The 14,406-nt window shown below is 39.8% G+C and overlaps 1 protein-coding gene across 2 annotated transcripts in view; it reads right to left on the minus strand.

The window, feature by feature from the left end:
- The window catches only part of myo1ea (myosin IEa), a 50,304-nt gene extending 37,633 nt beyond the window's left edge, over positions 1–12,671 (minus strand). For both annotated transcript variants that reach the window (XM_072380545.1, XM_072380544.1), the window contains exon 1: positions 12,350–12,671. In XM_072380545.1, the coding sequence (XP_072236646.1) occupies positions 12,350–12,352 (3 nt within the window). In that variant the 5' untranslated portion in view covers positions 12,353–12,671. The remainder of the gene's footprint in view (positions 1–12,349) is intronic.
- Positions 12,672–14,406: the final 1,735 nt, after the last annotated feature.

Here is a 14,406-nt window from a genome sequence, read left to right on the forward strand (position 1 = left end):
AACCAGAATATTTCATCCACTGCTCTTTCCACTCACAATGTTCTTTGTATTCAAGGAAATTCATCTCACTGCCACAGGCTTATCAAAGTTGGATCTTTATAGAACAAATAAATCTTTTCCTCAACAGGGAAGCCAATGTCGAACCGTTTAACCGCAAAGTGAAAATAATCAAACAGGCTATATTTAACTTCTCTGTCATGTCTGGAATGACGGTGTGCCGACTCAAGAAGGGAGAGGCAATAAGTTGGAGATGTACAGAGTATATATTCTTTAGACTGTATCATCTCTTTTGTCTGTGTTTTTGATTGAGGCAAGAGAACTAAGAAAACAATCTAACTTACTGTAATGTGGGAGTAGTTGCACATGGACAGAGGGCGGCAAATATACACACAAAGACATCCGGGAGGTGCCTGAAACAATCTGACTCCTCAGCTTATTGAAGCACAGAGGCTGGTTGGAGGGTGAATTCCCACAGCATTTTGTTTTGCTCTCTACTGAGTTTTGAATAAGTGACACTTATTGAAAAAGTTACTTATTTTATTCCCGTAAAAATAAACTTCTGCACCAGTTTGAATCCACTATGATCACCGAAAGTAGCAGATGGTTGCAATCAAAATTCCATCCATCCATCCATTTTCTATACCCGCTTAATCCGGGTATAGACCGCTGGAGCCTATCCCAGCGGTCAATGGGCGAGAGTCGGGGTACACCCTGGACATCACAGGGCCACACTGAGACAAACGAGACAAACAACCACACACACGCTCACACTCACTCCTAAGGACAATTTTAGAGTCACCAATTAACCTAACATGCATGTTTTTGGATGGTGGGAGGAAGCCGGAGTAATCATAATTCCCAAATCCAAAATGTTTTTGAGGATTCTGGACTTTCTTCTTACATATCCAACTACCTCATGTGTTCAATTTCAAAAGATATAATGACTCATGTTGTGGTTACTTTCAATATAACCATAATAATACTTTTTGAAAGGAGTCAGACACATTGGTTCAAGAGTCGAACACACAGCAAAGTGAAAAATAAGAAGACCTAAATCAAGAACAAAAATAAGTTAAGGAAACCCTCAGGCGCATTAAGGACTATCGTAATCATTTGTCTGGTTAACCAACAAACCAATGTAATCTATTGAATTCAGGAAAGGTATTTACATGTACAATTACACAAAATTAAATGTCATACTTTTTGCAGCATTTTCTTAGGTGGATGTTTCTCATTTTTTCTGTTTTATAGGTGTTCTGATGCTGTTTTTCGCTCATTGTCAAAGAAAGTAGATTTACTGTAAGTCTGGCAGTGGATTGAAAGTGCAAATACAGATACGTGCACACGCAAACACACACACACACACACACACCTACACGTGCACAAACACAAGGGACATCTGGCCCGATGTGGAGTCAATAGTAGCCATAACAACATCATCACCATGGAACCACAGACTTCCCTCTAAGCTCAGCAACACAGAGAAATACAATCTGACTTGACTAACACATGCTATAAGTGGGCCTATATGACATTACAACAACACGTAATTAAGTGTAAAGTTGCAAGAACAGTCAGGAAGGAGAGCTGATCGGTTTCCGCTCAATGAGTAAAATCAGATCAACCAAAACCAAACAGAACCAGATCTTTCCCGAGAAGTTAATAAAAAGGAGTTTCAACACCGTTCCTGATCCATAAGCCCAGGCTTTTTCCCTCATGCAAATACCATTACCATATATGGAGAGTGCTGAGCGGCTCTGGCTCTGCGTACAGGAAATGGCTGGGTTTGATTCAGTATCATAAGCGGCACTTTTCCCCTCAGTTCTTCCTTTTTTTCCTTTTCCACACAAGGGAATGACATACAGCCCACCGTGTGCTAGGAGTCCTCTCCTCTAAAGAACAAAGAAACTACAGTTGTTTACTGTGTGCAGTAAATGTCTCAAGAAAGAAGTGAGATGTAAAGATGTAAAGATGTAAATGAAGCACGGAGTCTCCGTTTTGCACCACAAACAGCTTAAGGTTCTATATAGGACCATGTCACCTGGTTAGTCATCAGACTAGAAAAGGCATTTCTAATGAAGAAAAGCTCTGGGACTAAATCTTACTTAAGAGCGCAGCCTTTCTATAGAATAGAATACTTTATTCATCCCCCAGTGGGGGAAATTCATTCATTCTATTGCCACAAAGCAGACTAATTCAGAGTATTAAATGTCAAATGAGTAAAATGTACCCAACTTTTCTCTGGATTTGACTTATACCTTTGTCCAGAGGAGATTAAATTAGATTAGTGAGGCTGCTGTTCGCCTGACCTGATTTCTGGAGTCAATGCTGCCTTAAAACATGTTTCCAAAATACTACAGTTTAATATTACAATTTACTGACTATCGCAGCTTTGACAAAAACAAAGTGGTGATCAGAGTAGTGATTAATATGTTATGTCTATTTCCAAATTACTATCAGATTTTGGTAAACAGCTAAAAAAGAAAGCACTAATTAGGGATAGCTGAACTTACTGTGGGCTATTCAGAAGAGACAATCAACCCAACAAGACTCCTTATTTTGGTTTTTAGACTGTAAAAGTGAGAGAGAGACAACAAAAATGGAGGATCCTTGATAGGATGCACCAGTGTATCCTTTGCATAAGTTTTTTTTTTGCAATCGGTAGCATCAAATGTGGGTGTGAGACGCATTAAATCCCACTTTGTAAAGTATGTACTGAGACGCAAACACGTTTATCTGACTAATGATGACACATTCAGTGGTAACCTGCAACAAAACAATGAACAGATGATGTAGCTTTATAACATTTCATACATAACCGACGCTAGTTTTAAGTGAAACGTGGTTTTTTTGGTTAAATGCCTGTCCGCTTGCCTCCTCCTTCCAAGTTTCTGTCCTCGCCTCCAAATCTTGCATCACAGGTAGGAAAGATTAATATGCAAGGAGATAAATCAAGGAGAGGAATGAACTGGGATGAAATGAAAATGGGATGAGGTGACAGAATTTTGTGAAATACATTATCTGAGGTTTGCTTTGTTTGCTCAGTATTGCAGTGTTATGCACTTTGGGGCCACTGTAGCGTTGGATAATCTTTACACATAATGTTTATATTTCACAGAGAGCATATTCAATGACCACATTTTTGGTCCAAAACGTGGAAAAGAACCAGCTAGCCTCTGAAATCAGAGACACCAGCGTGGAGTCGTGCTGTCACTCCAAACATCATTTGCAGTTCGCAACTCTCTCTTATTGATGGCAGCTAAGTTTGCTTCGAGATGCTCAGCTCACCAAATGTGAGGCAGTTCACAAAAATAGTTTCCCGATGCAAGTTCACAGTGTGGTGTGTAGATGCAGCCAACATGTAGGCTTCAATCACCACACTGGCGGTTTTATACGTTTTAGCCCATTTACTCCAAAGCATGTTTTTTTTTTTTTTTTTTTTTTTACCCTACTGACAACCATTTTCCAAAGTATACCATGAGGACTTTTATTGTTTCCCTTAAAGTTCATTTCGATGCAGTCGAACTAAAAACGTTTCACTTGCTTGTGACGGACAGTCCAACACAATGAGCACTGAGTCAGCTTCAGTCTGCTTCACATTTACATAACTGTTACACAGTGATGAGTTATAGCTGCGAGCAGCAAACACCGACGTGCTCGGATATTTCTGGAAAATGCTGTTCTACAGCCAACGAATAACTCATTTAAAGCAGGCAGTTACATTCATTCTTAGAAAAACTCTAAAACATACTGAGCGACGGCTTCATTAAAGCTGCAGTGATGCATGATTAGCTGTCAGTTATTTAATTAACTTGACAAAGGTGTTAATGGTTGTTTAATTCCTTTTACTCATTTCTTTTTTGCACAAAAAAGTGATAGTCATTTATAACAATTTTTCTGTTTCTTTTTTAAATGAACTATATCACTTATATACAAATGAGTGACTCAAGAAATTAATCAACAGACTAGACATTGACTCACTGTGAAAGTGATCATTAGTTGCTGCCCTGACCTCATTTACAGTATATTAAAGATATCAATCATCTAAGAATCATCATCTTTCAACTCAATCTCTAATCATCAGATTTCAAAGTTTTCTAGAATGTGTCGGCACATGGAATAAAGTCACTGCTCACTGTTGTCACACAGTCACATCGCAGCCTAAAAATATGAAATAGAAAAAAAGAAAGCAAAAAATATTTAAATACAATTTTTTTTTTTAATTAAAAAAATTTTTTTAAAAAAAATCAGGAAATAGCTCCGACACCTATTCAGACTCAACGTATGGGTTGATCATGTTCTTTCCAGACTCTCTGTCGGGATTCCAAAACATCTCAAGTATAATTTAAACAGAGGTTTGGAGGGTACGGCTCTAAACAGCATTTCCACCTGCTCTCTTTCGCCTACGTTTGCACTTTGTTCAAGATCATTCACTGTGTGAAATCCTGCCAGATGACGATAAAACTGCTGACTGAGACAACAGGCCTCTCCAAGGTAGAGGGAGAAGATAAACAAAGATGAGAGACTGAGCAGAAGAAGCAGCGTGTGTGCAGCGTGGGTCTGATCTGGTCTGAAATTCAGAGGGTTGGGATAGGTCACACTGAGCCTCCTGAGTACAACTCAGACACACGTGCTAAAAAAAAGATGCTGCAAAGATGCTGGAATTAAGCTGAAGTCTCAGTTAGGAATAAATCCCGTCTCATTCACACAGAGCAGAAACTGCTGCTTCATTGCTTATTGTAAAATAAAACTTGTTGAGGGTTGTTCAGAATGTTATTTTGTGTAATCACTGCCAAGGTCAAAGCCAAGTTCTGATGCCGCATTACAAAATAAACAAACTAACAAATATGTAAAAGCATATTTTTCCTTTGTTTGGACTCACAGAGGAGAAAAAAGGAGGCAACCTGCTGTTTTATCTGCCAACAGACTGAAGAGAAATGTTGGACTGTACTGAACATAGAGAGAAATAAGCGGCTTCCAGCTTCATATGCTTAACATTTATTATCAGAAAAGACTTTTCCAGAAGATCTTGAATCATTAGTTAGTTACCAGGAATAGGAATACTACTAAAGGAATAGTACTGCACAGTAAACTAAGAGCAGCATCTTAAGAATCAATATTTGATTGCTTTGGACTGAGTAGTGAGCAAGACAAAAAAAAAAAGCATTTAACATTTACCGGTACACAAAACCATCTCAAATGGCAATAAAGACAACACCCACAGTGAAAGTGATCTTCTGACACAGAGAGAGGGAAACACGCACATACAAAAAAAAAACATGGCTGCCTCCAGGAATGCTTTGTTGCCTTACGACTGCTAAATGCTATTCATCAGAAATGAAGCTCTTTAAGCAAAGTAACACAGGGTCCAGAAAGACTCCAAATACACTTAGTGTAACACTAAGTTAAGATGCTGCCTGTGACATCTCATGTCCTCTGGGGATTTCTTTTATTTATATATTCTTTTTTTGCTTTTGGTTTATGAAAGTTCTGTTTTGCAACTAAGCGCAGAAATTCATTTATTATACAAGTGGCGCGATAATAAACTAGAAAAGAAGGATCTTGAAGCGCAGAAACAACACAGGGTGGAACAGGCAATCACTAAGCTGGTAAACACACAGGAGCAGGAAGTAATATGAACAAATAGGAACAAATATGAGAGGGAAATTTCAACATGAAATAAGAAACAGCAACTAAAGCCTAAAACAAGCCTAAAACCAGGACGACTCACATACCTTGAAAATCTATTCTGTCTCTGCGCTTCATCCTGCTGCAGTGAACTGCAGAGACACCAACATCGCTGACACTGCAGCATAACTTCTGTTAGAATAGATAATAACTTAATATTTCTCAATACGGCTGGCGTTCCACTTTCAGCTACAAGTCGTCACGGTAACCCTAACTGGAGTTCACAAGGCTTTTATGAAGCATTGCCAATTCCAGCCGCTCTGATCTGGGAATTGTTGTCATTCCCTGGTAATGATGAGTCCCGATGAAATCAAAGGCTTAGGGAAAACGCCTCTTTTTAACTGTATACTTTCCTCACTGCGAGTTCTCGTGACACTTTCACAACTCAAATGATGACCGCAGTCATTTGGGCACCACCATGAAAAATGTAACCAGCAGCCCTGCCCTGAGTGTTCGTGTTTACACCTTACACTGTTCTAGATCTCAGCTGCCTCAGGTCACACACAAGGAACAAAAAAAAAAGAAAGAAAAAGAAGAAGAAATATTTCATTCTGTAGGGCCTTGGAAACATGAGCACCGACTGGCTGCACGGTAGGATGCTGCGCCTGCAGGGCAGGGCTGAAACACAGCACCTCACAAAGAAAGAAGATAGAATATTCAAGCGTTAACACATACCGTATAACTTTAACACTTCTCTAACTGAACTACACAATGCCTGAACTCTTAATTGGCACGACTTATTGGCACAACTATGGAAACTTCAGAACTGCTGATTTTAAACATCTCAAACTGAATCAGTCTCTTGAATACAAAAGGCTGCCAATAAAATATAATATCAAAGACAGTGTGGTTTAGGGTGGAGCTCAGCTGAAATCCTAGACAAGGGACATGTTGCAAACTGCTGCCATGCCTTTTTAAAGCAGCCTCAGCAGTGGTTGGAAGTAAATTAACAATCTCCAGTGGAAACTAATTCATAGCCGTGCCCGGTACCACTGCAGGGTCTCAAGTTTCAATCAATAAAACCCAACCCGCACATCTACGCCTGGAAACTCAGTACGGAGAAATATAGGTTTAAACACTGGGTTCATTCTCTTTTAATTTAAAACGTGAGAAGGAGGAGACGATGGACACAGTGAATCATGTGCGACAACAAAGGTGCCGTAAAACCCGGTGGAGCCTGCCAATTCCTGCAACCAATTAATCATTTTAAAGAATCCTTCGCTTCTGAAAAGACAACAGGAGACTCACCAAATTTAAATGATCTAATAATTTAGTGGGGAAATCTTGTTTACAGATTTATTACAGCAGATCGCCAAACATGGCCTCGATTCTGTGTGTGGCGCAGCTCATTTCTGACTTCATGATAATACCCTCAGCACTTCATAATGGAGCATAGACAGAAATCTCCTCCAGAAGTTACAGTTGCAACTCACTTTATCAAACAACTACCATGTGATAAGAAATTAAAGAAAGTCAAGGTCTCAAAGAGAGCTGAACATGAATAATTTTGTATCAAAGATATGGTGCTTCCACTTTTTGTAGACCTAAACACTTAAAACTGTGAGTAAATATCTGAACAACACACCAAAGCACAGGAATTCTGTGAATGCTTCGCAAAGCGGTTCAGATATTGAGTGCAGTTCATGTTGCAACAGACTGAAAAGCTTCATGTTACTGCGTGAAAAGTCACTCAGCTCAGACAAGGTGCCCCCCCCCATCAAAGAACAACAATGCTTTTCTGACACGACGATTGTTCAAAAACTAGAACAGACCCATGTTAGCTGTTATTTACGTAACTGAAACTGTGCTTTGGACTGTGTATTGAGGGCTGTCACAAGATCCATTAGTGTTCTCTACTGCAGACTTGCTGGGTGTGGCGCATCCATATCCAAGTTTAATCATGCTGACAATCAACTACACAAAAGCGTACGCAGTCATAATGTAGACGGGCGAAGTGAATAACTTAGCAGCCTAAATCGTGCACAGACTGCTCAAAACAGAGCACCAACCTGCCCTCGTTCATTTCTCTAAACACACTGAACATGTTTCCCTGATTAAAAATACAGAAAAAATGTATTTGATACACTACATTAATAAGATGTAGAAAATCGTAGAGATATAAAGGTCATTTGACCCACTCCTTTCCTTTAATTTAATCCATTTAACTCTGCAGTGACCCTGTTTCATTAATATGAGGAACCTGGCTCTTAATTGATCATATCCAAGTCAAACCTTGATTTTGCCTTTGAGTTACATTGAATTTCTAAAAGGTAGTTACAAGTTAGCCTGTAACCTATTGTTTGCTAAATACTGAACAGCTCATGCAGCTGGTTACTATGGAGGCTACTAGTATTTGAATATCGGGAATCTAAACCGACCAATTCTGTAATAGCCCTGAAATAGATTATTGTTTTAGTGTCATCTTAAGATAGCACAGTTTGTGATGTACCTATAAAGTCTACTCTTCCCTTAGTGAGCCATAAATATACTTGCGAAATATCTCACCTGTTTCAAGATGGCAAGATATGCTGCTGAGACTGGTGCTTAATTAACAGCAAACGCAGTAATAAGGCACCAGGACTTGATGTAGGTCAAGTTTGGACATCTGTCTTCATTGAACGAATTGCATGACTGAATGGGGGTTTGGGGTGAACTGTAAGATTTCCTGCACTTTTGTCAAAAAGGTACAACTCTGATTACATAAAACCTTACTGGATCAATTCATTTAGCATTCAAGTAAACAGGCGAGTTGAAGCTGGAGCACTTCAGACAAAAATGTCCTTCCACGTAACTGCAGCTTAGGTGAAATACAATGACTCAATCCCCCCTCGTGCCAGAAGAGACTCAAACCAGCTAATTTTGACTTTGTTTCCAGTCATTTTGCTCATTTTCTTTATATAACAGCCGAAAAAGTCTTTATAAAGCTTTGACTCAATTCCTGTTCCTCATTTTTGTGAATTTCCCCTCACATATATCAAACTAAAAATATACATTTGCAACTTATTTGGAAAATACACTCATAGGAATTTCGTGTCGCTTGTGGCTTCTTTTTAACTCGCTCAAGATGGGTTACCAAACAAAGGTCCCATTTAGTCTAAAAGCCCTTTGTTTAACCTCTTCGGGATCTTTTCTGAAAAGTCCAAGAGCACCAGAGTAAAGTCGGAAAAAATTCTCAACAACAGACATCCCAGATTAATGCAACAGAAATGGAAGTATTTCTAAGGCTACATCCATTTTTGCCATGGAAATAGTGTTTTTAAAGATCTCCGTTTCTATTATCATAAAAACGCAGCCAGACTTAGTACAGGATGGTCCAGTTAGGGTGACATTACAACTACAACAAGCATCGATCAGTGTGAGGATCCAGCTTCTTGTAAGTTCAGCCATGAAAATCCCACACCTGACTTTTATGATAAGGATGACATTTTAATTCACGAATAGGAGATTCTCAGAGAGGAAGTGAAGTTTAACGACAGCAATTGGTAAGACAAACCCACTGCAAATGACGGCGTCGAGACAACCGAGGTTTCTGCTGGACAGAGTTAAAGGTCAGTCATTAACTAAGAGGCTGGACACCGGCTCCTGTGTGACGATGGGAAACTATCAAAAGAGATAACCAGAGCAGAGCTGCAGCGGCGTGACTTCATTCCCTGTCCACAACGAGGGAAGTCATACATGCAAATTAGCTGCTGTGGCAGCACACTGCTCGGTTCATGATCTAAGAGCAAGAAAATAAGCACAAAATAAACAAACCGTTGAGGGTCATTAAAACAAATGCTGACACAGATAAGAGCATCTACAACAGAGTTCATTTAGATAGGACTATTCAAAAGAAAAAGAAGCGGTGCTGAGCGGAGATCAAAATTATTCCATTTTACTGTGAGGCCGAGGAATAAATGCTCCAAATATCATGGCAAGTTAAAGTTAGCGCAAACAGTAAAACGACAGGATCACCTACAGGAGTCATGAGTCTTCACACTCTGGTCACTATGGAGATTTGACTTTTTCAGAGCTCATGCAACACATGACTTTGCCCGTGCCCATATCTCAAGGGTACAACAAATAGTTAGTACTCTTCTTCTGACCTTTAAAAAAAATTTAAAATCCCTTCATAACATCGGTCCAACCAATCTCCCAGAAAACAGAACACTCAACACTCTGGAGCTTCGGGGGATCTGATTAAGCTGGTGCCCCTTCTTCACATTCAAATGGACATACAGTAGATACAGAGCCCAAAGGGCGGCCCACGGGAGACTCATGAGCATGAGAGGGTTAGAACAATCTGACATGGTAAACAATGTGAGCCACAATGAAAGAAAACACAAAGAACACTATAAGTGGCTGTCATCTCACCACTTGCGAGGTTCTGAATACGCTTAGAGGCCTCACTACATAACTTACTGACAAAAATAACATAAAAACATGCTTTCACTTGAGAGACAACACTCATCACCTCTCCGGTGAAGTTATTTATTGAATGAGAGACATCCATTGTGTAGAAAGTTTGTTGTTTTTTTTTTTTGAGTAATGTGAACGTTTCATTGCTAGATTTGCAGATGTGGAGCCCAATATAAAAAAACACCACATCTATTTGTAATAAAGCCAAAGATGAATTGATACAGGCAGATGTTTAGGTAAACACTAAGGAAAATGTTCCATGTTTGCTCAGTGCACACTGATACAAAGTGAAACCGTCAGCAAACGTGATGGATGCTGACTGAGTTGAATTTGCAACTCGTTTAAAACATTCAGAAGCGATTTATGAGCTTCTATCTGTAATTTACAGCGAGCACTCGTATGAGAAAGTAAACACTCTTGAAGTCCGTCATCACAAATGGCAAAGCAGTGAGAACAAAGCGACTGTTAATGAACACGCATGGAGTTGATCAAGAGGAGAGTGAGCGTTCTGAACCGCAGCGACAAGCCTAACGAGTTCCCCAGGTCCGCAGAATGGGCTCGTCCTGTTTTCAGAGACAAAGCTTGAATTCCACAGCAAATCTTTACAGCGGTCATGGTTTTGAAAGTGGAGCGCAAGCTCTGGGTTAAAGAGGGAAGGCAGAGGGGTTGCTTGTATGCGCCTCCCTGTTGGAGAAACTAATGCAAACCATCTGCTGTCTTACCAACTTGCTATTCAGCATCTGGCAGAAAAGGAAGCAATGAGCGATGCTGGTGTCTGCAGTTCCAGACACTTGTGATGACAATCAGGCTATTTTCTCTCTCTTGTATCGTCTAAATGAGCTGTTAGTCTCCTTCAACTCTTTTTTTTTTTTCAATAAAGACGGAACCAACAACAGCTTTTTCCTCTAAAAGTCTTCAAATGTCATGTTTTTTAATGTTCCAGTGTCAAGTTATGTCCCACTGTACCTTTAACAAGTATTTTCTGTTGCAGATCATCCATTCTAACACACAAAAGCAGTATTAAAGTAATGATGTTGCAGAAATATGTAGATTTCTCATTTGTTGTTGTTGTTTTTTCGCTTTTATTTGCAGTTCAAGTGCAAAACTCTGCTTGGTTGACTGTGTATTAAGCAAGCTTTGTCCTATTGTCTCTCCTCTGGGCAACCTGACCTTCAGGTTCAACATAACATCTAAAGTGGGAGAATGAAACAGGTTTCAGTTCTACATAAATATGCACCGTCTGCGCTTGCATGAGGAAAGCAACAGGTTTAAAGAAATTCCCAAAGTTCGAAATGTGCTGTTGAGACACTGGATGTCCAGGAATTGGATGTGCCTTCATATGAGCTCTAACAATTTATATTTTGTGTCCTTAAGCCAGTTCACAGCACCTTAAGTTAAACATTTTTTTTCTAACAAAACTGGAGAATGCATATTACCAAAGATAAGCAACAATGTGCTAAAAGTCTGCTCCACAGCTGCATTGGGTTCAACAGCCAATGTGGGAATTCTTCCACAGAAGAGACTTGTTGCCAAAACACAATGGTGAGACCATGCAGCCTCCTTCTCGAGGCGTGTCTGCTGCAGGGATGGCATTCAGCAACCAGGAAAAACCTGTCTTTAGGTGATGTACTGACACACAACCATCTGTTGCACATACTGTACACACTCCACCTGACATAGGCTCCCTAACCTGTTTTTTAAGGGAGGACCGATGCACGGGACTCATGCTTTCTCTGGCGTGACGTTAGATTTCACTGGGTGTCACTCAGACAAATCATTTGCAGCAGCTCAGTACTTTCAAACTCAGCAGAGCCCATAAAAAGTGTGTGAGTGTCAGAAAAACTGAGAGGATGGAGGGAGGGAGAGAAAAGCAGACGCCTGTTTCTAATGGTGTGGTCATACCAACACGAATGAATCTCAGGTTAACAGAGTAGCTGATAAGTTTGATCATTTTTCCATATGAAGGCTACAGTAAAGCAATCTGTAAATCTGTAACCTCAACTAAACTTGGAGGTCTGATTTAATCGTCGGTTTAATGATGATAAAAGTACAAAAGGACAAACTTGAAATCATTTATACTGCTGATTTCTTTGACAATAACATTAATTGTGCATTTGTTTTTGTTTTTATTCTTTTATTTTTCCTCTCTTTCCTCCTTTCCTCTCCAGTAATGTCGGCTCTGGAGAAACCATCCAGTCTATAATGACTAACTACGACAAACAAGTGGTGCCAGGATATATCAACCAGTGTAAACATCACTCACCATCCTCCGCCTTCACGACAGTCGCAGTCCTCTCTGTATTCCCACGATCCACTTTGTGCGAACCTCAATTAAGTTCGCCAAGCTTTTTCCTTTTTCTTTTCTTTTCTTTGTTTTTTAAAGTCCACTGGTTCAATTTAAAAACAAAAGAGAAAATCCGAGTTCACAGATGATATTCCCGACTAATCCCGGACAGCATGGATGCGGCTTCTCAGCGGTGTCCTCTTTCCATAATGAAGTCGGAAATTAGTCCCACACTGACAGAAGCGGAGCAGTGCTCTAACAGCGAGCTGCGAGAGGAGCAGTGCCCTCAAACATCAGCTCTGAAACATAACACAGGAAACCGAGCCAGACCATCCAATCAAAAGGGCGCTGAGTGCAGAATATGCTTAAATATTCATTAGATTCCGGGACCGAAGCAACTGGGCATGCGCGCTCCTTTAGCACAGCCACACCGCAGAAACGCGTCACCCTCCACACACTGAAACAGTCTAAGATTACATGGTCAGGTGAGATTACATCTTTCAAGTACAAAGCGCTGTTACAGTGTAGGAATTATGTACTTTCTTTTTTTAAAGCTTAAGTAAAAACACCACAGTAGTAGTATCAAATGCAAACAAGTACTAAATATTCCAGTGTCCAAGTATAGCCTGTTGTGATACCCATGCATTAAAGGGAGTAACTTTTGTACCAGTTATAGTTTTTTGTGACATCCTGTGAACTTGCAAGCAAAAGTCATTTCATTCATTAGTCAGGAATCTTATTTTACTTTTACCTGTTCTAATTTGACCGTAACCTGTTTCACTGACTGGGTTCTCATCTGTCATTTCAATCAGCAAATTCATTGGTAACTAAAGGGATTAACTGGACATATCAGGACAAAGTAGCAGTGCTTGGAAATGCACAGGTGAAGTAGTGGTAAAAAACCACGGGAAAAAAACTGTTTCAGTGATCAAATAGATCAAACAAAACAGCAGATCAATGCAAACAACAAAACTGTGTCGTTTTAAAGCCTTTACTTACAAAACTTTTCCCTTTTTGTTTGTGACCATCATAAACTTTGCTTTCTAGATAAGCCTTACATTTAATCTGTTGAGCTGTTTTCCCCTTTCTTTCTTTCTTTCTTTCTTTCTTTCTTTCTTTCTTTCTTTCTTTCTTTCTTTCTTCTCTATAGAATCCATTTCAATACATTTAACACATAACACATGGGGCAGCCTTTAAACGTTCATCTGAAAGAATGACCGGTGCTTCTTACACAGACAGGGGATTTTTAAATTGTAATGGTCCTTTGTTGAGCAGCTCCCGCAGTAATGCTCAGCTGTGTGTTCTCAACAGAAAATACAGCCCAATTTGGTGTTTCAGACATGTAAATATGCACCTCAAATGGCACTTTAGGAAATCTCTTTGATGTTTTTAGGTGAAACTGGTATCCACCTCTTAAAGTCTGTCTTCAGCCAGGCAGAGGCTTGCCTTCAAATGATGTTGGGTGGTGATGTTCGAGTGTTTGGGTGTAACCCATCTATTAGGCTGCCTCTCTATGTTTCAGTGTGGTGTGTGTGTGTGTGTGTGTTTGTGTGTTTGTGTGTCTGTATGTGTACATGTCGAAATCAGATTTAAGTCATACATTAACATGCAATCGGAAAAGTGATTGTTTCTTTCCAGATTCGCTTTTTTTCTTATCTGATTCCTAAAGATTTGATATTTGACTGAAAGGTACAGATGTGGTGAGTATGGTGTTTTGTCGCCACCCCGTGGACATTTAAGGACATTGCACCAAATTAATTAAGATATAACGCAATAACACAAGCACGCAAAGATAGATGTTGGGTGTAGCTGAATAGAAATTACAAATGTGATATAGAACTCGGTTTAGTCTGCTGGCCGCAAGCAATACTATTTGTTACTGCTTCAAGAAGTGTCAATGTCCATTTCCCTTCAATCCTCCAAGCACTCTCCCTTTCATATGGCCCATCGCCGCTCTCACAGACTGCTGGTTGTGCCACTTTGTACAGTGATGATCAAGTTGCTGACTGTAAATACGGCTTAAACCTGATTTAAAG

This window comes from Leuresthes tenuis, unplaced genomic scaffold, assembly GCF_036924035.1.
Source record: "Leuresthes tenuis unplaced genomic scaffold, fLeuTen1.0.hap1 SCAF_2, whole genome shotgun sequence".
NCBI lineage: Eukaryota > Metazoa > Chordata > Actinopteri > Atheriniformes > Atherinopsidae > Leuresthes > Leuresthes tenuis.